The following is a 25,778-nucleotide window of genomic DNA, read 5'->3' on the forward strand; positions in this document are numbered from 1 at the left end:
TGTGGACAAACGCCAGCTCCCTCAGCCTATAGAGCGAGATGAGCGCCACAACCCCAGAGTCGTCTATGATTGGACTTAACTGTCAGGGGTCCTTTACCTTTTTAAGGGCATAAGAGCCTGCTGGATTTGGCCCAAGGAGACCCATCTAGTCACAGTGGTCAGCCAGATGCCCACCAGCAAGACCCGAGTGCAAAACCACCCCCACCAACGTTCTCCCCACTTGTGATTCTGGGCAATTGGCATGATTCAGAGGTGAGATTATCCCAACAGTGGAGGGACGGCCAGTATTGTTGATTATTATTTATCTTTTGTGTGCCTATGCCACCTTTTTCTCTAGGGAGCTTGAGGTAGTGTACTTGCTTCCCCATTGTCGCTCCTCATTTAATCCACACAACAACCCTGTGAGGTAGGTTAGGCTGAAGGGCAGCAACTGGTCACCCAGCAAGCTTTTTTGGTTTGAGCCACCATTGGCAGCAAAAGCAGCAGAGATGTTTTATACTTAAAACAATATTTAGTCTCTTGCTAATTATGCTAAGGGACCCAGGTGGCGCTGTGGGTTAAACCACAGAGCCTAGGGCTTGCTGATCAGAAGGTCGGCGGTTCGAATCCCTGCAACGGGGTGAGCTCCTGTTGTTCGGTCCCAGCTCCTGCCAACCTAGCAGTTCGAAAGCACATCAAAGTGCCTTCTGGCGGGAAGGTAAACGGCATTTCCGTGCGCTGCTCTGGTTCGCCAGAAGCAGCTTTGTCATGCTGGCCACATCACCCGGAAGCTGTCTGCAGACAAACACCAGCTCCCTTGGCCTATAGAGCGAGATGAGCGCCGCAACCCCAGAGTCGGACACGACTGGACCTGATGGTCAGGGGCCCCTTTACCTTTACCTAATTATGCTGCTTCAAATGCGCATTTTATATTTGACTTCCTTTAGCAACGCTTTGTTTTGAAATGTTTAAGAGAAGGTTTTTCATAAAATTATAGCTGCATTCCGTAGTTGGCCTCCTTTGTAATGTTTTATGTTGTCTTTTAAGACAACATTTTAGTTTCCTGTTAACTATGTTGCTTTAAATCAGACATACGGTAGCCAAACTCGGCCCTCCAGATGTTTTGGGACTACAACTCCCATCATCCCTGACCACTGGTCCTGTTAGCTAGGGAACATGGGAGTTGTAGGCCAAAAACATCTGGAGGGCTGAGTTTGCCTATGCCTGCTTTAAATGCATACTTTACTTTTGTCTTTCTTCAGGACTGCTTTATTCTCAATGGTTTTGTCTTAAAAATATAAACTGCTATAGATGTTATAAGAGAAAACTCCTCCTTTATCCAAGAGCCCACCCAAGCGTCCTTACGTAGGTGTTCTATCGGTAGGAGAAAATAACAGAGGCCAGCCAGAGAATATTGAGAAGCAAAGCAGCTATGTAGTAAGCCTGATCTTTATTAAACTGTTGCAACAGGGTCCCCCACTCACCACAAGCAGGAGAGAAGAGGGACCCTAAACAATGGTGTGCAAGCCCTTATATAGACTTTTGAAATAAATAATGATGATGATGATAATAATAATAATAATAATAATAATGATGATGATGTTAGGGAAAAATCTGGGTGCGAGGCTGCTCTGCCACCCAGCTCATCGGGCATGAGCCTGTGGTCCACTGCGAAATGAAAAGGAAGGAGTCCAGCCACCAACCGGAGCAAACAGCAAGGTTTATTACTGCGCAGCAGGTTCAAGCCAAGACTGAACACTGAGAACAGGGTTACAATAACTTCTAAAACTTCCCACCTGAATCCCATAATGCATTTCAAAAGCGTCATTCCTACATCACTGTTACATAGCTAAACGTCAGAAAAGGGGAGGTACATACAGCATTAACATACTGGTAAACCAGGGACCCAGGTGGCGCTGTGGGTTAAACCTCAGAGTCTAGGGCTTGCTGATCAGAAGGTCGGCGGTTCGAATCCCTGCAACGGGGTGAGCTCCCGTTGCTCGGTTCCAGCTCCTGCCCACTTAGCAGTTCGAAAGCACATCAAAGTGCAAGTAGATAAATAGGCGGGAAGGTAAATGGTGTTTCCATGCGCTGCTCTGGTTTGCCAGAAGCAGCTTTGTCATGCTGGCCACATGACCCGGAAGCTGTCTGCGGACAAACGCTGGCTCCCTCGGCCTATAGAGCGAGATGAGCGCCGCAACCCCAGAGTCGGACACGACTGGACCTGATGGTCAGGGGCCCCTAGGCACTCCTGTCTTCCACTGCCTCCCGCAGTTTGGTCAAACTCATGTTCGTAGCTTCAGGAACACTGTCCAACCATCTCGTCCTCTGTCGCCCCCTTCTCCTAGTGCCCTCCATCTTTCCCAACATCAAGGTCTTTTCCATCAAGGTGATGGGATTAGGCTTGGCCAAAAATCAGCTCAGCAAAGTGCCTCTGGGCACTTCCTGGAGTCCCTTTTCAAGGGCAAAATAGTGTTGGAATGGGGGAACTGGAGTTGATTTTATATGATTTTTAAAACTAGGTAACTTCCCTGAGCTGTCAAGTCGAAAGGATACATTAATGCATAATATTTATAATAAAGATGTGCCCCCCCTCCGTGAATTCCCCAACAAATAATAATTTAAAGAAAAACACCTCCAGTGAAGGAGACTTCTCCTTGGAAGGTGCTGGCCTCTCTTCCTTGAAGACTTTTAAGCAGAGGTTGGATGGCCACCTGTTAGGGTTTTCTTAGCTGCAATTCCTGCATTGCAGGAGGCTGGACTAGAGGACCCTTGGGGGTCCCTCCTTCCAACCCTACTATTCTCTGATTCTATGAGGAATGAAGGAGACTGGTACCAGTGCCGAGTGCTGCCCCTGGGGAACCTGGCCCCAAAGTGAATTTGGCTGGGGATTTAAATAATCCCCGCCCTTCCGCAGTGTGTGCCTGCCTGGGGGTGAAATTCTCACTCTTCGCAAGGATGGTGAAAGCCCAGGGGTCTAAGTAGGTGAAAGGGCAACTGGGCGCCCAGGAAGGAGGAAGGAGGGGAGGGTCCCTCCCTGGTGATGCATCCAGGGGGCGTCTTGCGAGGGGGCGCACAAGGCCAAGGGGCGGGCTGGACGGCTGAGTCTTTCCTGTTTGTTGGTTGAAAGAAGAGGAAGCTGGGGGGGCGATGGGGGGGAGGAGCACAGAACGGGAGCTCAGGTCCTGCTTGCGAGGGGTTCCTGTAATGGGCACCAGGTTGGCCACCGTGAGAAGGCAACACTGGATTCTCTCCCGTCTCCCTGCGCTATCCAGCAGGGGTTTCAGAAGCACTGCTGCCTCTGACTGGGGAGGGCAGGGTACAGCCACCCTGCCCAGGAGCCCCCCCAAACCTCTCCCCTCCTCCAGGAATGGTCGTTGCTGCCCCCTGTGGCAGGGAGTTCCACAGGTTCACTCTGCGCCAGGTGAAGACGCACTGTCCTCCCTGAGAGAGGGAGAAAAGCTCTTCTCCATCCGCTTTCTCCATTCCAGACGTACTTTTCATAAACTTATACAGTGGAACCTCGGTTTATGAACACCTCGGTTTACGAATTTTCGGTTTACGAACGCCGCGGACCCATCTGGAACGGATTAATTCACTATCCATTACTTTCAATGGGAAAGTTTGCTTCAGTTTATGAACGCTTCAGTTCATGAACAGACTTCCGGAACCAATTACACCCATGCTTCGGAGCAAAATAAAAAAATTCCTTCAGTAGCACCTTAAAGACCAACTAAGTTTATATTTTGGTATGAGCTTTCGTGTGCATGCACACTTCTTCAGATACACACAGTGTGCATGCACACGAAAGCTCATACCAAAATATAAACTTAGTTGGTCTTTAAGGTGCTACTGAAGGAATTTTTTTATTTTGCTTCGACTCAGACCAACACGGCTACCTACCTGTAACCCATGCTTCGGGTTAAGTACGCTTCAGGTTGAGTACTCTGTGGATTCACTTTCCATTACTTTCAATGGGAAAGTTCGCTTGAATTTATGAACACTTCAGTTTAAGTACTCCGCGGACCATCTGGAACAGATTAATCCACTTTCCATTACTTTCAATGGGAAAGTTCGCTTCAGTTTATGAACGCTTCAGTTTATGAACAGACTTCCGGAACCAATTGTGTTCATAAACCGAGGTACCACTGGATCAGTATGCTATATGAGGCGAGGCGGCCAGAACTTTACGCAGCCTTCCAAATCTGGTCGCACCAAACATTCATAAAGTGGCCTTAGGAAACACAGGATCGAGTTGGGAGGTACCCCGGGGTCATTTAGTCCAACCCCCTTCAACGCAGGCCGATAGTGGCCGTTTCGTTTCCAGTCGCTTTCCTAACGATCCCTCGTAGGGGACTTGTCTTTTCCACGGCCGCTGCCTCCCCCCACTTCATCAAAACTGGGTGCTTGAGCGGAGGGGGGTGCAATTGGAGGGTAGCGCGCCTCCCTTCGGAGAGAGAGCCCAAAAACCGAGCAAGCGGTGCAGAAGTCGCGGGATTAGGCATCTTCGGAGCTGGCGGGACGCGGGTGTGTGTGTGTGTGTGTGTGTGTGTGTGTGTGTGAGAGAGAGAGAGAGAGAGAGAGTGTGTGTGAGAGAGAGAGTGTGTGTGAACGGCGTGTTAGACGGGGCTAGCCCCCCCTTCTCTGGCCAAGAGCTCAGTGGGTGAGAGGTCACTGCAGGGGCTAGGGGGAGAGAGGGCGGCTCCTGCACAGCCCGGGCGTGCGGCACGTGCAAGGCGTGTACAGCCGTCGGGGGGTGGGGAAGCGTGCAAAGGCAGCAGGGAGCCCCTCCTCACGCTCCCTCTCCGCCCCCGAGCTTTCAGGAGGGGAGGGGCCGCCCCCGCGACGCCAGTTCCCACGGCCGCCCCGTCGAGTCAGCGCCGCCCCGTCGGAGGAGCCATAAGAGGCGGACGCGTGGCCGGCGGACGGGCTGCGCGTCGCCGCTGCCGGGAGACGAAGAGGAGGAGAGCCGGTGAGTTGTCGTCGTCGTCCCCCTCTCCGTCCCGTCCATTGGTTGGGGTCGTTCGGGGAAGACGGGTCGGGGCTGCATTGAGCCTCGACGCCTCCTCGCCTCTCCCCCCCCCCCCAATTGGGAAAAAGGGACGCCATGGGTCGGGGGTAGGGGAGCCTCTGCCCGTCGAAGGGGCCCGGGCCCATCGCCAACCGGGCGGGCTGGGAATGGCGCCCCGGACACCTGGGAGACCCTGCAGGGTCGTCCACGCCCATCCAGATGGTGCCCGGGTCGGGACTCTGCACATGCTCCGGGGTAGCCTGGTTTAGTAACATGGGTTGGTTTTCGGTCCAGGCAGGGACATTCCAGTTCCAGTTTGTGTTCCTGCTTACATTTTGGGGTGTGTATGGGCTGAAATCTAGAGGTGAAACTCAGGAAATTAGAATATCATGGAAAAGTGCATTTATTTCAGTAATGCAACCTATTTTTTAATTTTTCTTTAATTTTTACAAATGCTTTCTTTTGCAAATTCCACAGTAATAAAATAAATAGTTCCAATAATACAAAAATAAACATCGCTATTACATTTAATTAATTGCATTCTAGTTATAATTGACCCGCCTAATGACAAATAATTACAATTACAACAAACAAAGGCTTGGCATCTTGCTTTGCATGTCATGCATCTATCTCATATATTGGTTTCACCTTTTAAGTCGTGTTACTGAAATAAATGCACTTTTCGCCGATATTCTAATTTTCCTCCTGCTCCGCTTTAATTGCTATATCTGGGAGACTGATAGTTGAAGCGCTCGCAACAGGAGTCATGTGTTGCGGAGCACGTGCAGAGCTCCTCCCGTTCCTTCGGACCGCTCAAATTCATTTTATTTATTGGTCTTCTTCTATCCCACCCTTTCCTCCGAGGAGCTCAAGGTATGGCTTACATGGTCCTGTCCCCCCCAGTCTCCTTTAATCCCCACCAAAAACCCTGCGAAGTAGGGTAGGCCCAGAGAGTAAGGGACTGGCCTTCAGTCCTATCCAGTGAGCTTCATGGCCGAACTTGGCTGGGCGGGATTTGAACCCTGGTCTTAGTCCTCATTGAATCCCCACCACAACCCTGCAAGGAAGGTGAGCCTGAGGGGCAGCTTGGCCCCACTTTCTTGCTTTTGCACTGATGGCTAAGTGGCAGCCCCAGCCCTGCTTCTAGAAAGGGGGCCTGGCATGCCGCCCTCTGGCTCTCTCTCTTTGGGGGCCCTCCTGTGTGCAGAGTGGGGCTCCCCTTACTTTCGCGAGAGGCGGAGGCTGGTGGCCAGCGGTGTAGGCCAGTCGGAGCCTGCTCTTGGGCCCATCCTGCACAGCCCCATTTAGTTTCAGAGCAGATTCTCTAGCTGAGTTTATTTCCAGCGCCTGCTGAAAGCATTATTCCTTACAGATGCTGATCCGAATTTTAGGCGGGTGTAGTGTTATAACTTTTTGAACGTTTTAACACATTGTAATCTTTTCCCTTTGTTTCCCTTACTTTATCTTTCTGCAAACCTCCCGGAGGCTTATTTTTAATCAAACAGCGGTTTATAAATTCTGGGAAACAAATAAAATAAATGCACCTGATTTTGAGAAGGCTGAAGGATTAATCTGAGAGGCCTGCAAATGGTGTGTTGGGGTTGAATCTAAAGCTGCCTCTGAGAGTTTATTATGAAATATAAAATATCCTTGTTATAGAGACATCGGATTCTTATCTCATTATGCATGATCAAGCTTTCTTTAGCACCTCAGCCCAGGACTAATTGCAGCCATCAGCAGCCATTAACACCCATCTACAGGTTTACCACTCCCATCAGCCCATCTCCCATTCCCACCCACCCCCACCACCCTCTGTATATATATAGGGTCTGACACTTCTGTTTCTAGTGTATCTGAAGAAGTGTGCATGCACACGAAAGCTCATACCAAAATATAAACTTGGTTGGTCTTTAAGGTGCTACTGAAGGAATTTTTTTATTTTGCTTCGACTCAGACCAACACGGCTACCTACCTGTAACTAATCCTTGTTATTGTTTGCCCTCCCATCAGATGTCAAACAGATGAACAACTATCTGACTTTTAGAAGAAATCTGAAGGCAGCTCTGTATAGGGAAGTTTTTTTTTTAAATGTTGGATGATTTGTGGTGTTTTATATTTTTATATTGTGCTGGAAGCCTCCTTAGAGTAGCTGGGACAACCGAGTCAGGGTGCATATACTTCTTCTTCTTAGAATCATAGAATCATAGAGTTGGAAGAGACCACAAGGGCCATCCAGTCCAACCCCCTGCCAAGCAGGAAACACCATCAAAGCATTCTTGACATATGCCTGTCAAGCCTCTGCTTAAAGACCTCCAAAGAAGGAGACTCCACCACACTCCTTGGCAGCAAATTCCACTGCCGAACACCTCTTACTGTCAGGAGTTCTTCCTAATGTTTAGGTGGAATCTTCTTGCTTGTAGCTTGAATCCATTGCTCTGTGTCTTCTTCTTCTTCTTCTTCTTCTTCTTCTTCCAGGTACCTGGGAGAGAGCAGGCTTCTAATGCCACCCCCATTTCCCATGAGAAGCTCTTTCAGTGACCTGGGGGTGGCGTCACCCACTGTCTCCTCTCAGCCTGACCCTACCTCACAGGGTCGTTGTAGGGCTTCAGTGAGGAGAACCATGTTAGGCACCTTGAGCTTGGAGGAAAAGCTGAGATTTAAGTGCAGTAAATTTAGATAACAAGGAGAGGGTGGAGATTCTGGGGCCAAAATCAGAGGTGTGAGATGTTTTGTCCTTTCAGGAGCAAGTCCCGGATCTGTGCCCCCATCACCATGCAGTGGGTGGTGAAGATATACCTCCTGGGCCTGATGTTCTCTCTGCTGTCTCTGCTCTTCGGACTGATGGGCTTCCTGGGAGATTTGATGCCCCCCCAGGGGCTGGACCCCTGCCTCCCCGGCCGGTGGGTGGAATCAGAGGGCGGTAGCCTTGCGGATGGAGCCCCCCCAGGCCTCTCGGGACACAACAAGCTCAGGACAAGCAAAGAGACTGGCTCCTCCTACACATGAGCCGAGGGGCTTCGCAGACGGCAAACCAAAGTGTCACGGATTATGTGGGGGTTTTTTTGGGAGGGATGGGGTGAACGTGGATGGGGCTGGGTTTGTATGTGCCTTTGCCAACCTGCCCTGGCGAAAGAGGGGGCTGGCAGCAGAAGCCCAGCCGGCTTGGGGGAGGAAGATGCCCCCACTTGGGAGACTTATGGGGCAGGTGTTGGAACCCCTGAGGATCGATATGGAGATGTTGCCCTTAGCCCCACAGCAAGCCCAGACTCCTCAAAAAGGACGCCTATTGATCTTCTGCTGCGGGACACGGAGAGAAACACTGAGGACTAGCGACTTAGGGCCAAGAATGTGGCTGGCTCCTTCCACTTCAGAGCCTTTTCCAAACGCAGACGGCCTTGATTCTCCGCAAACTGGGCTGCGTCAGACTCACAGAGATCTAGACTCTTGGCTACACACACAGAAAAGGTGTGCCGTGTGGCTGAGCCTGGCTGTTGGAAGGACCTAGATTGCCAGAGCAAAATTCTGGGCTCCCTTCATAGAAACATTCCCCCTGTTGTTCGGCCCAATAATGGATCTGTGTTCTCATCCTGTGAAAGTTTGCGAGGAATCTGTTTACTTACTCCAAGATTTAGCCATGCTGTCGCCAGCCCACCTGCAAGCAGCAGTTGGTGGAAGAGTCCTCCTGGACTGTGGATCATTTATTATTAGTAGTAGTATTTGGGGGGGGGGGCTCAGGGGGTCCCTAATTGTTCCCCTGGAAGGGAGGGCAGCTGTGGGCAAGGCAATCCCAGGGGCTGGGCGGGGGGGGGGTGGAGAAGAGAAAGAGACCTGCCCCTGGTGTTGCCAGGCTGCCCTGCTCTTCTTGAGGTGCTTCAAACAAAATCCCTGTGCTTTTAATATCTGTGGTTTACGAAGACACCCCTAAAAGGATGCTATTTGGTCTGGAAGGAGCAAAGTCAGCTGCAAAGGAAGGGCTCTCACATGCCCCCTGGTGGCAGCTGCTAAGAGTTTTAATGGAACCAGCTAAGAGTCTTTTTAAGGACAGACTTGGGGGAATTCTAGCCTTTTTGTGCTCCAAATCACCTCCTGGATCTTCTGATTTTGCTGGAAAAGCAGAAGGCTGTATTCTAAATTCTTCGCTGCCTCTCCCCCTCCGAAGAAAGAAAGATGGACATTTTAAGCCTGTTGAGCTGGCCTCTCTTGAAAGGGAACGTTTGTGATTACTTCAATAAATGGCAACTCTTTTTAAATATATATAAAATTCAAAATGCGAGCTCTTTATTTGTGGGGAGGGAAAATTTTTTGGAGCAGGAAAACGGGGTGCTTTAAAAAGCTCCCCCCGTCACCCCCACTTGCTGGCAAGGGGTTCTGGTTTTGTGAAGGAAGGGTGACTGATTTCAAAATATGCCTTAAGAATAAATCAGTTGAGGTGTTCCTCCTCTGCAGAGGACAGGTATGGAAAACCCCCGTGAATGTTTATGATTGAAGAAGCATTCTGTGCTACCCAGAAGCTTACTTCCAGAAGGGCTAAAAGGAACAGAAACACACGCACACACCCCTTCTTGTGACTGGCTGTGTTGCTGATGCCTCCGCTGGGCAGCGACTGCCCCCTCACAGGAACAGCCCCCCCTTGCTGGCCAGTGTGACATCACAGCTTCAGCCAGGTAGCCCCGCCCCTCAGCAGGGTGTCATCGCTGATGCTGCAGCAGAGGAGCCCGGATGCTGCTGGCTGGCTGGGCCAGGGAGGGCCGAGAGTGGCAACCGAGGCCCCCCCGAGGCATGCTCACCCCCTTGAGTGCCCATGTCTAGAGGGGCCTTGGCTCGCAAGCACAGTGCTGGGGAGGAGCTGGGCCTGGAAGGGGGCCTGCTCTGCCAGCTGGTCCGCTCCCCGGATTACAACCTGTTTCCCAACTCAGCGGTCTTTGAGAGCAACTTCATCCAGGTAGCTCCCCCCCCCCCGGGAGGTTTTTAAGCAGAGGTCAGATGGCCACCTGCCAGGGATGCTTCAGCTGACATTCCTGCATTGTAGGGTGTTGGACTAGATGGCCCCTGGGGGTCCCCCCTTCCAACTTGTGATTTTAGCCTGGTTTGGGCCGGGGGGGTGCTTGCTTTTATTCGACAGGTGACAAAGAAGGGGAAATGGGTGGACATCACGAATTCGCCCACCATCGTGACCATGGGAGTGACTTCCTCGGACCCCTGCCTACCACTCCCCAACGTCTTGCTGATGGGGCGCCACAGGGTCCCGAGCCGGAGGAGCCACAGCAAGGCTTTAAGGCGTCCCCCTCTAGAGCTGACCAGGTAAAGTGCAGAAAAGGGATCTGTTGCTACAGCCTAGCACTTTTGCAACTCTTACGTAGCTCTCCCTCTGGGGGTGATAAGAGGAATAAGAGGAAGATAGGTGAGTTTGACTCGGTACGGCCTTGATTTTTGTATCGTTTATTGACGATAGCACAGTTATTTCACAAAATCCTGGGTGTCGGGTGGCTTATTCATTCACTTATTTTCATTTATTGCATTCTGTATCACTCAAGGTGGCATACATAGTGAGGTAGCTTAGGCAGAGAGGCAGAGTCTGGCCCAAGATGAGCTTCACAACTGAGGGGGGATTCGAAACTAGGTCTCTCCCGTGTCCTCAGGGCTGGATTTAGATCTGATGAAGCCCTAAGCCCCTGAAGGTAATGGGGCCCTTTCTATGTCCAGCTGTCTTTTGTCAGCAACAAATGGTCACTGGTTTTTGTGTTGAATATATGCTATATGGTAATTTATGGACCTAATAGGGATCTACTGTAAAGCCATTTGCACCTGTTGCCATGCAACCCGTCCATGCAGAATGTAGGTACCCTATATATAAAGGTAAAGGGGCCCCTGACCATCAGGTCCAGTCGTGTCCAACTCTGGGGTTGCAGCGCTCATCTCGCTCTATAGGCCGAGGGAGCCGGCGTTTGTCCGCAGACAGCTTCCGGGTCATGTTGCCAGCATGACAATGCTGCTTCTGGCGAACCAGAGCAGCACATGGAAACGCCGTTTACCTTCCCGCCAGAGCGGTCCCTATTTATCTACTTGCACTTTGATGTGCTTTCGAACTGCTAGGTGGGCAGGAGCTGGGACCGAGCAACGGGAGCTCACCCCGTTGCAGGGATTCGAACCGCCGACCTTCTGATCAGCAAGTCCTAGACTCTGTGGTTTAGCCCACAGCGCCACCTGGGTCCCTATATATAGAAAGGAGCAAACCAGGGATATTTTAGGGAGGAGGCTAGCAGGCGGGGCCCATGACTTGCATCATAGGAGCCTACACAATACAAAACTGTTGTTATTATTATTATTATTATTATTATTATTATTATTATTATTATTATTTTATTTATACCCCACCCATCTGGCTGGGTTTCCCCAGCCACTCTGGGCTGCTTCCAACAGAAAAATAAAACAATCGATTAAACATTAAAAGCCTCCCTAAACATGCTGCATTCAGATGTCTTCTAAAAATCTGGTAGCTGTTTGTCTCTTTGACATCTGATGGGAGGGCGTTCCACAGGGCGGGCGCCACTACCGAGAAGGCCCTCTACATACAGTGTTGCTGTATGTAGGTTTTATTTTATTTGTTTTTCATCTTATATTTTGGAAATGTACATCCAGTTTTTTTCCTTTAATTTTTTTGGGCGGCCCCAAGAGAGTGGGGCCCTAAGCTAGAGCTTGTTTGGCTCATACGTAAATCGGGCACTGCATGTCCTAATCCACCACTCTCACCGCACTGTTTCTGAGCCTCCCCTGCCTAGCAGCGCCCATATCCTGACCAGTTCCGCCGCTTTGCCCCAGGCTGCTCCCCCTGCGCTACGTCCGCCTGTCCGTTCACGACGAAGCCCAGCACATCCTGCGCGTTCAGACTGTGACGGGGAAGGTCTACTACCTGCAGCTGCACCAGGAGCACCCCCGCGCCGTCTTTGCCCTGTGGAGCCGCCTGGCCGAGATCCTGCAGAAGGGCCTCTCCATCACCACCAAGGACCCCAACATCCGCATCCGCCACAGCTTGGTCCCCAGCGCCAGCAGCCCCTCCAGCACCTCCTCGGGTGAGGTAAGGAACCTGCTCTTCTTGCAAACTCCGGCACAAGGAGCGACATGGTCCGAGGTCTTGCGGGGGGGGGGGGCTGGTTCTTCTTGTGGGATGCGATCCATGAGAGGCAGTCAAGTACAACATTCCTTATAATGCTAAAGAAGACATGCGAGGGAATGTTTGGTCCAGCCAGTCGAAACTTCTTGTTTCTCCTGGTTGGAGCATCCTTCCTTTGCGCATGTGATAGAACAGGGGTAGGCAACCCAGTGGGACGCAGGTGGCGCTGTGGGTTAAACCACTGAGCCTAGGGCTTGCTGATCAGAAAGTCGGCGGTTCGAATCCCTGTGACGGGGTGAGCTCCCGTTGTTCAGTCCCAGCTCCTGCCAACCTAGCAGTTCAAAAGCACGTCAAAGTGCAAGTAGATAAATAGGAACCGCTACAGCGGGAAGGTAAACAGCGTTTCCATGTGCTGCTCTGGTTTGCCAGAAGCGGCTTTGCCATGCTGGCCACATGACCTGGAAGCTATACGCCGGCTCCCTCGGCCAATAATGCGAGATGAGCGCGCAACCTCAGAGTTGGTCACGACTGGACCTAATGGTCAGGGGTCCCTTTACCTTTACCTTTAGGCAACCTAAGGCCCGTGGGCCGGATGCGGCCCAATCGCCTTCTCAATCCGGCCCATGGATGGTCTGGGAAGCAGCATGTTTTTACATGAGTAGAATGTGTGCTTTTATTTAAAACTAGCTGGCCCGGCCACGCATTGCTGTGGTTCTTTCCTGTGATCCCCCCCACTCTGTCCGGTTCATCCCTCCTCCCCCCACCCCCCGGTTCATCCCTGTGACTGTCCCCACCCTCTTCCGACCCATGAGCTATCGAGCCCCCTCCCCCCCCACCCCCGCGGCACATCCATGTGACTGGCCCCGCTGTGAAAGGTGTGGTTTTTTGATAATTTTTAAATGCTAGATCCCTCCCTGATGGGCAAGGTACGTTGTGCCCAAATTTGTTGCAGTGCGGTGCAGCGGTTACAGTGAAAGGCTGGGACATCTGCGCACGCAATGCCTACATTTATATATATATATATAGATACACCACTTGATTGTGCGGGGAGAAAAACCTCGAATCAGGTTACAAAAGATAAACCCGGAAGAATTTGCTGCAATGCTTTAAAATGTACAAAAAGTTAAAATACAGGCAAACCCCCATTTATGTGGGGGCTACATTCAGATGCATTTAAGTGAAAGAGGGTATATTTGAAACACCATTGGAAAAGCCTGCAAACTCCCTGTTCCGCCTTTGGCCTCTTTTTGTGAATTTTTTTGGTCGCCTAAAATGCTCACTGCCTCTACTGAAACCGGCTAGAATTCATGCCAACCTTCTTGGAATCTGGGCAGGTTGGTCTAAACAGAAGCTGCTTTTATTAGGCACCAGAAAGAATGCATTGAAGACGCATGCTTGCTATCAATAGGCAGGGAGTTCCAAATCGGGTTCTTGCAAATGCAGAACAGATATTACATAGTTTTCCTGCTTCTCATTTAATCCCCACAAGAACCCTGTGACGGTTTGGCTGAGAGGCAGTGGCTGTGAAAGTGAGCCTCCCTTCCAAGTGGGGAGGATAATAATAATAATAATAATAATAATAATAATAATAATAATAATAATAATCCTATATAATAAAGTGCAAGTGTCTCTGCGTCCAGTATTCCCTGTGTCCCTGGGTTTGCGCTACTGCGCATGTGCCCCACGGACACAGGGACTGGACGAAGAGGCGGGACGTACACACGCGCACGCTCTCTCCCCCCTTCAACCCTCTGCCTCCCGTTCCCCTGCGGTGGCGGACCAAGATGGCGGCATCGGGCTCCGGGGCCGCGGCGGTGGGAGCCCGGTTCGGCTCCCCCCGCAGCCGTGGGCCGCGGCCCCGGAGCCCGATGCCGCCATCTTGGTCCGCCGCCTACTCCTCCTGACAACCCTACCTGGCCCGTGGGAGGAGCGGCGGGGCCGCGGCCTTCCCTCCCTCTCTGCGCTCGGCCACGGGACACGACGGGAGAGCGCTTTGTTTAATTGCGTTCCTGGCGTGCCCCCGTCGCACCTCTAACGCCCGTTTTCTTAACGGGCTGAATGAGACTAGTAATAATAATAAAGACCCCAGCCTCCAACACACATAAAAACATAATAAAACATAAGCAATCTGATGCAGTATGAAAAGTCACCATATATTTTAAAATGATTTTATTTATTTTAAAGCATTTATATCAAATACAGTGGTACCTTGGTTATCAAACATGATTCGTTCCAGAAGTCCGTTCCAAAACCAAAGCGTTCCAAAACCAAGGCGTGCTTTCCCATAGAAAGTAATTCAAAACGGATTAATCCATTCCAGACTTTTAAAAACAACCCCTAAAACAGCAATTTAACATCAATTTTACCATCTAACGAGACCATTGATCCATAAAATGAAAACAATAATCAATGCACTCTACTATAAAATAAATAAGACAGTATTGTAGATGATAAAAATAAAAATTATTTCCCCCCCCCCTAATCCTGCACTGATGATAGTCATTGTTTGGATGGGGGGCTTTTATCCATTTCTGCAGTCATACAATCAGTCAGTCAATCAATCAATCAATCAATAGCTGAACTGGGTTCCACACAGTCACAAAAACAAATTAACTGAAAAAGCCTCAACAACAAAAACGCAAAATAAAAAGCAAAAACAAAAGCAGCAAACTTATCCATTCTGGAAGTCCGTTTGACTTCCGAAATGTTCAAAAACCAAGGTGTGGCTTCTGATTGGTGCAGGCGCCCCAGAAACAATAGCCGACAGCCGCATCGGACATTTGGCTTCTGAAAAACGTTAGAAAACCGGAACACTTACTTCTGGGTTTTCGGTGTTTGGGAACCAAGGCGTTTGAGAACCAAGGTACCACTGCAAAACAATATTTAATCATCCATTCGAATCTAATAGTAAACCGTAAAATTAAACACCCGCAAATAATAATTTGAAGAATGGTCAATTGGTGCTTGTTTTGTAACTTTGGCAGTGTTTTGCTGCAAACAGCTTTGATATGCATTTTTATGACAGAGCGACATACAGATATTTGTTATAAATAAATGAACTGGGTGGGGGGCAGCCAGGGGGAAACGGGAGTGCCTTGGATTCACAGCAGCCTCTCTGGTTCTCTCTCTCTCTCCCCCCCCCCCCACGTTATGGCTTCAGTACGTGGACAAGGTGTCCCGGGGAAGGAGTGCAATGAAGAAGGCAGGCAAGAAGGTGACGGGTGCCGTCGCCCACATCTCGAAAAGCCCCCCGAAGGACAAAGGGAAGAGGAAGTAAGTGGCCTGGACTTACTCGTTACCAATGGACACAAAATTGTAGAGCTGGGAGGGGCATTTAGCCCAACCCACTGTCGACAGTAAGAGCTGTTCGACAGTGGAATTTGCTGCCAAGGAGTGTGGTGGAGCCTCCTCCTTTGGAGGTCTTTAAGCAGAGGCTTGACAGCCATATGTCAAGAATGCTGTGATGGTGTTTCCTGCTTGGCAGGGGTTTGGACTGGATGGCCCTTGTGGTCTCTTCCAACTCTATGATTCTAACCCCATAGAATGCAGAAATTATCCCAGGCAGGCGGCTGCCCAACCTGAGTTAATCTAAGAACATCAGAACAGCCGTCTGGGTCAGGCCAAATGGGGCCCACCTGGCCCAGCCTCCTGTTCTCACAGTGGCCAGCCAGATGCCCATCATGGGAAAGCAGCAAGCAGGATTCGAACACAAGGGCAACTCTCCCCTCTGGGGTTCGGAAGCGTTGCATCCAGAGCATAGCCGTCGTGACTCCATGAATTTGGACACCTCTTGTGTCTTCCTGATGTTTAGTCAGAATCTCTTTTCTTGACAGTTATGTTGTGAACTGCCCTGAAATCTACAGATGAGGGGGGGGGGGCATGCAAAGTTAATAAATAATAATGATAATTTGGATCCGTTGGTTCAGGTCCTAACGGACGCTTCCCAGGCACAATGGCTGGAGCGTGTTTGCAGGCTCGAGGGCACATTTTTGGCACATCAAAAATGGTTGCCCTGGGAATGGTCAGCAGGCAATGAGATTGGGCAGGACGCCACTTGCTCTGCCTGTGGCTAGTCTGAGGGGCTAGCCAGTGGGGAGGAAACGGCAGCTCTGGGCTGGAGGGACAGAAAATGGGCAAGCAGGGATCACCCGCAGAGCAACAAAGTCCATTCTGTGCTGCGCGATGGCGGGGAAAGTGGAATGAGCTTTAAAGGCAAAGAAGTTGCTTTAGTGGTGGACGCCTTGGTTGTGATTTCTGCATTGCCGGGGGTTGGACTAGATGACCCCTGGGGGTCCCTTCCAACTCTACAGTTTTGGGATTATATGCAACACATAGTTAAATGGTGGAACTCATTGCCACCTGAGGCAGTGGTGGCCACCAACTGAGATGGCTTTAAAAAAGGATTCATGGAGGGAGGCAGCGATGCTTCTGAATCTAGTCGTTGGAAACCACGGGAGGGGAAAGAGTAGCTCTTGCTTGCTGGTTTCCCATGATGGGCACCCAGTTGGCAATTGTGAGAACAGGATGGGCCATTGGCCGCCTCTTTTTATACCTCCTGTGGGAGTGAGTTCTGCAGATTAACTATCCCTGTTAAGCGAAGTTTTTAATGTTTGAAGTTTTATTCTGTTTAATATTCTGTTGGGAGCTGCCCAGAGTGGCTGGGGAAACCCAGCCAGATGGGCAGGGTATAAATAATAATAGCATTGTTGTTGTTGTTTAGTCGTTTAGTCGTGTCCGACTCTTCGTGACCCCATGGACCATAGCACGCCAGGCACTCCTGTCTTGCACTGCCTCCCGCAGTTTGGTCAAACTCATGTTCGTAGCTTCGAGAACACTGTCCAACCATCTTGTCCTCTGTCGTCCCCTTCTCCTAGTGCCCTCAATCTTTCCCAACATCAGGGTCTTTTCCAAGGATTCTTCTCTTCTCATGAGGTGGCCAAAGTATTGGAGCCTCAGCTTCAGGATCTGTCCTTCCAGTGAGCACTCAGGGCTGATTTCCTTAAGAATGGAAATATTTGATCTTCTTGCAGTCCATGGGACTCTCAAGAGTCTCCTCCAGCACCATAATTCAAAAGCATCAATTCTTCGGCGATCAGCCTTCTTTATGGTCCAGCTCTCACTTCCATACATCACTACTGGGAAAACCATAGCTTTAACTATACGGACCTTTGTCGGCAAGGTGATGTCTCTGCTTTTTAAGATGCTGTCTAGGTTTGTCATTGCTTTTCTTCCAAGAAGCAGGCGTCTTTTAATTTCGTGACTGCTGTCACCATCTGCAGTGATCAAGGAGCCCAAGAAAGTAAAATCTCTCACTGCCTCCATTTCTTCCCCTTCTATTTGCCAGGAGGTGATGGGACCAGTGGCCATGATCTTGGTTTTTTTGATGTTGAGCTTCAGACCATATTTTGCGCTCTCCTCTTTCACCCTCATTAAAAGGTTCTTTAATTCCTCCTCACTTTCTGCCATCAAGGTTGTGTCATCTGCATATCTGAGGTTGTTGATATTTCTTCCAGCAATCTTAATTCCGGCTTGGGATTCATCTAGTCCAGCCTTTCGCATGATGAATTCTGCATATAAGTTAAATAAGCAGGGAGACAATATACAACCTTGTCGTACTCCTTTCCCAATTTTGAACCAATCAGTTGTTCCATATCCAGTTCTAACTGTAGCTTCTTGTCCCACATAGAGATTTCTCAGGAGACAGATGAGGTGATCAGGCACTCCCATTTCTTTAAGAACTTGCCATAGTTTGCTGTGGTCGACACAGTCAAAGGCTTTTGCATAGTCAATGAAGCAGAAGTAGACGTTTTTCTGGAACTCTCTAGCTTTCTCCATAATCCAGCGCATGTTTGCTATTTGGTCTCTGGTTCCTCTGCCCTTTCGGAATCCAGCTTGCACTTCTGGGAGTTCTCGGTCCACATACTGCCTAAGCCTGCCTTGTAGAATTTTAAGCATAACCTTGCTAGCGTGTGAAATGAGCGCAATTGTGCGGTAGTTGCAGCATTCTTTGGCACTGCCATTCTTTGGAATTGGGATGTAGACTGATCTTCTCCAATCCTCTGGCCATTGCTGAGTTTTCCAAACTTGCTGGCATATTGGGTGTAGCACCTTAACAGCATCATCTTTTAAAATTTTAAACAGTTCAGCTGGAATATCATCACTTCCACTGGCCTTGTTATTAGCAGTGCTTTCTAAGGCCCATTTGACTTCACTCTCCAAGATGTCTGGCTCAAGGTCAGCAACCACACTACCTGAGGTGTACGAGACCTCCATATCTTTCTGGTATAATTCCTCTGTGTATTCTTGCCACCTCTTCTTGATGTCTTCTGCTTCTGTTAGGTCCTTACCACTTTTGTCCTTGATTATGGTAATCTTTGTACGAAATGTTCCTTTCATATCTCCAATTTTCTTGAACAGATCTCTGGATTTCCCCATTCTATTGTTTTCCTCTATTTCTTTGCATTGCTCATTTAAGAAGACCCTCTTGTCTCTCCTTGCTGTTTTTTGGAAATCTGCATTCAGTTTCCTGTATCTTTCCCTATCTCCCTTGCATTTTGCTTGCCTCCTCTCCTCCGCTATTTGTAAGGCCTCGTTAGACAGCCATTTTGCTTTCTTGCATTTCCTTTTCCTTGGGATGGTTTTCGTTGCTGCCTCCTGTATAATGTTACGAGCCTCCATCCATAGTTCTTCAGGCACTCTGTCCACCAAATCTAAATCTTTAAACCTGTTCCTCACTTCCACTGTGTATTCATAAGGGATTTGATTCAGATTGTATCTTACTGGCCCAGTGGTTTTTCCTACTTTCTTCAGTTTAAGCTGGAATTTTGCTATAAGAAGCTGATGATCTGAGTTACAGTCAGCTCCAGGTCTTGTTTTTGCTGACTGTATAGAGCTTCTCCATCTTTGGCTGCAGAGAATATAATCAATCTGATTTCGATGCTGTCCATTTGGTGATATCCATGTGTAGAGTCGTCTCTTGTGTTGTTGGAAGAGAGTGTTTGTGATGACCAGCTTGTTCTCTTGACAGAACTCTATTAGCCTTTGCCCTGCTTCATTTTGAACTCCAAGGCCAAACTTGCCAGTTGTTCCTTTTATCTCTTGATTCCCTACTTTAGCATTCCAGTCCCCTGTAATGAGAAGAACATCCTTCTTTGGTGTCATTTCTAGAAGGTGTTGTAGCATTATTATTATTATTATTATTATTATTATTATTATTATTATTTATTAGCATACCTAAAACAGAACACAGAGCTTTGAGGTACATTCCAAATAGTTTAAGCCACATCCTTGAGTTGCATTTTGTCTCCTTCCCTGACAGGGTGTCCTTTCAGGGAGATTACAAGGACGAACTCTCTGCTTTGTCCAATGACATTAAAGGTAAGCAATCCCCCCCCCAAAGATGCTTATTTCCGCCAATAGAAAGCACCCACCAGACCTGCCATGAGATGCCACTGAGCAAATCTCAGGTGTGCAGAGTCAGAGGGAGGAAGGGTGGGAGGGGGGGGGCAGACACTCAGGTCTCCTTTTCCAAAGTGGAGCAGGTGTGTGGCATGGCAAAAGGCCCTCAGGATCTTCTGGGGATGAGGGTCAAAGTCAGGCATCCCCAAACTGCGGCCCTCCAGATGTTTTGGCCTACAACTCCCATGATCCCTAGCTAACAGGACCAGTGGTCAGGGATGATGGGAACTGTAGTCCAAAATATCTGGAGGGCCGAAGTTTGGGGATGCCTGGTCAAAGTTAATGGCGCTGGGCATAGAGGAGCCTTTCCCAAACCGGGTGCCCTCCAGCTGTGTTGCGCTATAACGCCACCCAGCACAGCGAATGGTAAAGGATGTTGGCAGCAAGAGTCCTGCAACATCGGGAGGGAGCAGGATTCTCATTGCTATGAATTTATGCAGGCCTGTCTCAAGGATATCTGGCACCCCCTCCCCCATTCCAATATCCCTCCGGCGCCCCCACCCAGGAAGAGTGGCACTGGTAACCATGTGAGCTCATGTGCACATGTGTGTGAGGTACTGCCAGAAGAACAGAGAGAGGGCAGCCCCACTCTCCCCACCTGCCACCCATATGAAGATGGCGCCGCAAGTGCGTCTCTTCCATGCCCCGTTCCGCATTCCCGCCCAGGGAAAGGCAAGCGCTGGGCAACCTCTGCGCACGCCCTGGGCAAAAACCGTGTTGCACGTGGGCTAGAGCCGCCGAAAAGCCACGTGGAGCACAGCTCTACGCGCCGGGATCCGCAACCCATACCAGCCCAGCCCGGGGCCACGTGGCGGGGCTCCTTACGTTTCTCCTTCCTCTCTGGCTGCCCGTTCGGAGCAGTGGGCCGAGGTTGGTCATGCTGGGGGCGGTGCGGGGCCTTCTCCGGCGTGCCCAGTGCACATAAGACAGTGGCGGTGGCGGCGCCCTGGTTTCTGCTTGGCTGTGCCAGGCGGGCGGGGGGTTGCAAAGGTGGAGCGAGGTGAGGCGCCTCTGGGCCCCACGACTGAGCAGCCCGGGGAAGGTGCCGGGGGAGGGAGCGGCCTGCACCGCCTTCTCCGCGAGATTCGGCCAACACAAATTCGGAATGATGCCGGAGCTCTGGAAGTGGACGAGGGCTGCGCTGCTGGTAGGGAGGAGACGCCGTGGAGGAGCCAGACTCGGGAGCCGCCGGAGCCCTTTCCGCAGCACACCACGGCCTCGCCTCCACGTGGGCGGCAAGGGGTGCTTGCTCTGCGCAGCTCCCCCACTCGCTGGGGCACCCCTCAGAGGCCGGTCAGAGGTTGGCGCGCCAGTCAGCCCAATAGGAAAGATGGCTCTGAATTTATGTATTGCTAGCTCGAGTTAAGGCATTAAAGCACAATGTTAAAAACAGATTAAAACAACCTCCAGGCGCAAAACGAAGGTGCGTCCTTAAGGACATGTACCTTGAGCGGCGAAAGCCCAGAGCAAAGAGGTGTGTCTCTGCTATGGGATGGAAGCAGAGTAATGAAGGTGTCAGGCACACCTCTGTGGGGAGGGAGGCCCACAGCTTAGAGGCCGCAACAGAGAAAACCCTCTCCCTCGGGATGCCAACCCCAAGTCTCTGGGGGTGGAGGAACCATCATGAGCCCCCCCTCTGCCAATCCCAGCACCCAAAAGGGCCTGTATGGAAGGAGGTGGCCTTTCAGATACAGTGGTACCTTGGTTCTCGAACTTAATCCATTCTGGGAGTCCGTTCGACTCCTGAAACCGTTTGAAAAGCAAGGTGCGGCTTCCGGTTGGCTGCAAGAGCTTCCTGCACTCAATCGGAAGCCATGTCGGGCGTTCAGCTTCCGAAAAACGTTTGCAAACTGGAACACTCTCTTCTGGGTTTTGCAGCATTCAGGAGCGGATTTGTTTGGATGCTAAGCTGTTTGACTACCAAGGTACCACTGTATTTGCAGCCCGAGTCATTTGGGGCTTTAAACACCAACACAAAGCTCTTGAATTGGGCCTGGAAATGAACCGCCAACCAGTGTAGCTGTTTTAAAATGGGGGTTATATGAGAACCCCAGACAGGAATCCAGCTGCTGCATTTGGGGGTGGCTGCAGTTTCCGAGGCGTCTTCAAGGGCAGCCACACGTAAATGGTTTTGCAGTAGCACCGCCTGGAAGTTACCAGTGCCTGGAGTCCACAGGCCAACTTGTCTCTTTCCAAAGGGGGCCACTGGTGGTTTAGGGACACTGGTGGCGCTGTCGTCTAAACCCCTGAGCCTCTTGGGCTTGCCGGTCAGAAGGTCAGCAGTTCAAATCCCAGCAACGAAGTAAGCTCCCGTCGCTCAGTCCCAGCTCCTGCAGTTCGAAAGCATGTCAAAGTGCAAGTAGATAAATAGGTACCAGTCCGATGGGAAGGTAAACGGCATTTCTGTGCACTCTGGTTTCCATCACGGTGTCCCGTTGCAACAGAAGCGGCTTAGTCCTGCTGGCCACATGACCCGGAAAGCTGTCTGTGGACAAACGCCAGCTCCCTTGGCCTGAAAGCGGAGATAAGCGCTGCAACCCCAGAGTCGCCTTTGACTGGACTTAACCGTCCAGGGGGCCTTTCCCTTTCCCTTTTTAACTGGCGTCTCACAAATTCCCCAGCTGAGCCAAGAGGCTCCTTCCGTTTTAACAGAGCAGCTGTAGCTGCCGATAGGATGGAGACTCCAGAAGAGGAACCGCTGAGACAGAAAATGGGTCCCAGAATCTTCTGGAGAGGAAGAAGGAACTCCTTTTCCTAACTGGGCACCAGAAACTCCCACTCTCAGCGCAACCTCTGCAGTGCAAGGAGCTGGAGCCCCCAGACAGGGCTGGTTTAACCTTTTGGGCACTGATTAATCCAGATTAGTGGTTCTAGATTTGGGATTGTTAACAGAAGGAAGCACTTTGCTGCTTATTTAATTGCATCCATATCCTGGCTTTTCCTCCAAGGACCACAAGGGGGCATTTGTGGTTTCCTCCCCCTCCTCATTTAATCCTCCCAAGAACCCTGTAAAGTAGATTAGACTGAGAGATGGCAGCGACCGGCCCCCAGGGACACCCCCTGTGAGTTTTGGGTCAAGTGGGAATTTGAACCCTTGTCTCTCAGGACCTAGTCCTCATTTAATTCCCACAACAGCCCTGGGAGGTGGGTTAGGCTCACAGGCAGTGAATGACCCCAGCACACACAGTGAAAGCTTCAGGGCTGAGGGGGGATTTGAACCTGAGTCTTTCCCAGGTCCTAGTCTGGCACTCTGACCACTACTCCATGCTGACTCCCTTGCTCAGACTAAGACCCATCAGACCAGATTTTCTGTGACCACCTATAGCCACAATTTTATTTGCCCTCCTCTGTCGGATAAAACTGCATTGCCCAGAGGCTGCTAATACATTTTATTTATCTGATGAAATTTACAGCGCGCTTGGTTGTAGAAAACCTCAAAGTGGTTTGCGAAAATAATAAAACAGTCTGATTATTATTGGCAATTAAAATATTCAACAGCGATGAATCTAGCATACATAAAATCAGCAGCTGAGTTATTTTTATTTAGGTCAACATCCTTTTTTACTTTTGTTATTGAAAATTTTGGGGGGTGTTATTGAATGTTTTGGGGTGTATGTTACATTTTGTGTAAACTGATGAGTAGTTTTTCTAATAATTTTTCATTTTTAAGCGATAAATCTAAAAACCCATCCTCATTACTGAGATCTGCGTAGACTCATCTCAACAAAAACGTTACTCGGTGCCGAAAAGCCATGTCAATAGGCAGGGAGTTCCAAAATGTACGGTGATCATGAGCATAGCTGCCAAGTCTCCCGTTTTCCCCGGGAAACCCCCGTTTTTCCAGCTGTCCCCAGCCAAAAAAACCGGGTTTTTTTGTTTTCCCCCAGTTTATTCTGGCACGGCGGCCATTTTGGAACTGGGCGGAGCATACTCAGAAGCGACTTTTGATGCTGCTCTGCCCAGTTCCAAAATGGCTGCAGCGCGACTTCTGGTGCGGTAGCCATTTTGGAACTGGGCACAGCAGCATCAAAAGTCACTTCTGAGCATGCTCCGCCCAGTTCCAAAATGGCCACCACGCTACTTCCAGTATGCTAATTTCGGTCCGGTCCCTTATTTTTCAGAGAGGAACTTGGCAGGTATGATTATAAGGCACCTGTAGCAGTGCCAGCTCCACAGTTTGGAGCGGTGAGGAGGGCATATATATATATATATATAGGGCCTGGTGTTTGGGGTGGCCTCATGCCTGCCCCCTTAATTCCACCTTTCAGGGGCGCCTTTGTGGTGCAACCTGAGCCCTCCCACCTCCTTCACCCACTTTCCTGTGCTCTGCCCCTCAGTGCTGTTCTACGACATGCCTGCCCCCCTGGTCTGCGCCCGGTGCAAAGGGCGTCTCTCCAAGATGTCCCGCCGGCACAGCCGAGAGCTCAGGACCTGTGAGAGGGATTTGGACCTCCTGCCATGGATGGACAGCAGGAGCTACGGACTCTGGCAGCAAGAGACACCTACGTGGCTGCAGCCCCTTAACCGACTGAGCAGCCTGGCTGCCGCAGGCCTGAAGTAGAGAGGCGGGCAGAGGCGCCGGAGATGAAGGCTGGGCAGCGATGGCACTGGGAAAACTGAGGCGCCGGCTGGCAGAGACTAGAGAGAGAAATCCAAAGCGTAATAAAACTATATGGCTGGGTGTGAGCAGCATGGTGGCAGCACTTTTTGGGGGGTGGTGGTGGTGGCTTGGCGTTTCCAGCTTATGTTCCTGCCCCTGCTGAGGTGCCCCCTTTCTTGTCCTCATGCCAGGGAGGATGAAGGGAAAGTGGCCAGAAACGGCCCCCCGCTGCAATTTCTAGCATTCACAGGGCTGGGAGAATGTACAATACTACCTTGGTTCTCAAACGCCTTGGTACTCAAACAACTTAGAACTCACACACTGCAAACCCGGAAGTAACTGTTCCGGTTTGCGAACTTTTTTCGGAAGCCGAACGTGCTCCGTTTTGAGTGTTATGCTTCCGATTTGAGTGTTACGCTGAGGTCCGTCTGTTTTTACTTTTTTTTTTGGTGTCTGTGTGTGTTTTTGCGGTTCTTTTTTCTTTTGTTTTTGTGCCTGTGTGGAACCCAGTTCAGCTCCTGATAGACTGATTGTGTGACTGCAGTACATTGTGTATTGCTTTTGTTTTATGGATCGATGGTCTCGTTAGGTAGTAAAAATTCATGTTAAATTGCTGTTTCAGGGGTTGTTTTCCAAAGTCTGGAACGGATTAATCCATTTTGCATTACAGTGGTACCTCTACTTACGAACAACTCTACTTACAAATGTTTCTACTTACGAACTGAGCTCCATCTGCCATCTTGGATGCGGTTTAGATAGGATTTTTTCTACTTACAAATTTTTAGATAGGGTTCTCCCAATGCATTCCTATGGGATTCGACTTACAAATTTTTTCGACTTAAGAATGTGCATTCGGAACGCATTAAATTCGTAAGTAGAGGTACTTTCTATCTCATAGCATGCCTTGGTTTTGGAACGGACTTCTGGAATGGGTTAAATTTGGGATCCAAGGTACCATTGAATGTGCCTACCCTCTCATAGAATTGTAGGGTTGGAAGGAACCCCCAAGGGTCCTCTAGTCCACTCCCCTGCAATGTAGGAATCTCAACTAGATCCTACATGACAGATATCTATCCAACCTCTGCTTAAAAATGTTCAGCGAAGGGTGTCCACCACTCTTCCTGGAATCCTTCCTCTGGGTAGGTTATGACTTCTCACGCTAGGTTCCTTTTTGCAAGGAGCATGGAAGAGGCTGGCGTAGCTTTCCTCCAAAGAATCCTGTGTGTCTCCTGTTAGAAATCCACAGAATTCCCCAGGATTTCTTGGCACAACGGCTATTAAGCCAGATATACAGGTGAAACTCGGAAAATTAGAATATCGGCGAAAAGTGCATTTATTTCAGTAATGCAACTTAAAAGGTGAAACCAGTATATGAGATAGATGCAGAACATGCAAAGCAAGATATGTCAAGCCTTTATTTGTTGTAATTGTAATTCTTTGTCGTTAGGCGGGTCAATTATGAATGGAATGTAATTAATGAAATAGCAGTGTTTATTTTTGTATTATTGTAACGATTTGTTTTATTACTGTGGAATTTCCAAAAGAAAGCATTTGTAAAAATTAAAAGAAAGATGTTGTTGTTTAGTCGTTTAGTCGTGTCCGACTCTTCGTGACCCCAT

At 49.8% G+C, this 25,778-nt stretch overlaps 1 protein-coding gene across 1 annotated transcript; it reads left to right on the plus strand.

Annotated features, from left to right (window-relative positions):
• The first annotated feature begins 9,646 nt into the window (after positions 1-9,646).
• Positions 9,647-25,742, plus strand: LOC118090892 (Golgi-associated RAB2 interactor protein 1A-like). Its single transcript, XM_035127223.3, has 6 exons — positions 9,647-9,932; positions 10,113-10,291; positions 11,810-12,065; positions 15,262-15,374; positions 19,420-19,478; positions 23,897-25,742. The coding sequence occupies exons 1-6, from the start codon at positions 9,792-9,794 to the stop codon at positions 24,118-24,120; spliced, it is 972 nt and encodes a 323-aa protein (XP_034983114.3). The 5' UTR covers positions 9,647-9,791; the 3' UTR covers positions 24,121-25,742.
• Positions 25,743-25,778: the final 36 nt, after the last annotated feature.

This window comes from Zootoca vivipara, chromosome 9 (assembly GCF_965207765.1).
Source record: "Zootoca vivipara chromosome 9, rZooViv2.hap1.1, whole genome shotgun sequence".
NCBI classification, from domain to species: Eukaryota; Metazoa; Chordata; class Lepidosauria; order Squamata; family Lacertidae; genus Zootoca; species Zootoca vivipara.

Excerpts from the sequence above, each read along its gene's own strand:
- LOC118090892 (XM_035127223.3), top strand. The coding sequence starts at position 9,792 with ATGTCTAGAGGGGCCTTGGCTCGCAAGCACAGTGCTGGGGAGGAGCTG. Across the intron at positions 10,292-11,809 it reads CCCCCTCTAGAGCTGACCAG|GCTGCTCCCCCTGCGCTACG; the intron begins GTAAAGTGCAGA and ends GCTTTGCCCCAG. Across the intron at positions 19,479-23,896 it reads TTTGTCCAATGACATTAAAG|TGCTGTTCTACGACATGCCT; the intron begins GTAAGCAATCCC and ends TCTGCCCCTCAG.